The 629-nt window shown below is 70.1% G+C and overlaps 1 protein-coding gene across 1 annotated transcript in view; it reads right to left on the minus strand.

Moving 5' to 3' along the window:
* The window catches only part of NTRK1 (neurotrophic receptor tyrosine kinase 1), a 27,093-nt gene extending 26,464 nt beyond the window's left edge, over positions 1 to 629 (minus strand). Inside the window, exon 1 of the mRNA XM_019519012.1 lies at positions 356 to 629. Coding sequence (XP_019374557.1) covers positions 356 to 612 — 257 coding nt within the window. The 5' untranslated portion in view covers positions 613 to 629. The remainder of the gene's footprint in view (positions 1 to 355) is intronic.

A 629-nucleotide genomic window follows, 5' to 3' on the forward strand; every position in this document is an offset into this window, starting at 1 on the left:
CAGCTCCCCCCTTCCAGCCCCCCCTGCCCTGCCCTGCCCTGTCCATCACTGGCTTTGCCCAGGGTGGATGCAGGGTGGGGGGCAAGGAGCAGGAGCAACCCTGAGCACAACGCCTGGGCCCGGGGCTGCTCCCATGGCTCCAAGGAGGCTGGGGATGATGGCAGCCCACCCCCCAGGGCCCGAGCCTAGCTGGGGGTGCCCCTCTGCTGCCGGCACGATGGCCCTTGGGGATAGAGCAGAGCAGGGGGAACAGACCAGGGGAGGCTGGATGTGACCCCACTCTGGGGACTCCCACGCCCTCCTGATCTCCAACTCCCCACCTGGCCCGCCTCCCCCGCACCTCCGAGGTACTCACACATCGGTGAAGTTCTCCGTCCCTGCCAGCTCTGCCAGGCTGCGGAGGCCACTGGGCTCCAGGCACTGGAGCTGGAGGGTCCCGAAACACCTGCAGCCCCCAGGGCAGGGGCTGGCACAGCCCAAGGGCAGGAGCAGGCAGCACAGTGGGAGCAGCCAGGCAGGCAGCATGGTGGGCCCCGGTGCCCAGAGCGGGTCCCCAGCGCCCCGTGCACCTGCTGCCCAGGCAGGCGGTGGCCAGCATGGGTGTGCAGGCATCTGCCCGGCTTAAAGGC

This window comes from Gavialis gangeticus, unplaced genomic scaffold (assembly GCF_001723915.1).
Source record: "Gavialis gangeticus isolate Ggan-Ray unplaced genomic scaffold, GavGan_comp1, whole genome shotgun sequence".
NCBI classification, from domain to species: Eukaryota; Metazoa; Chordata; order Crocodylia; family Gavialidae; genus Gavialis; species Gavialis gangeticus.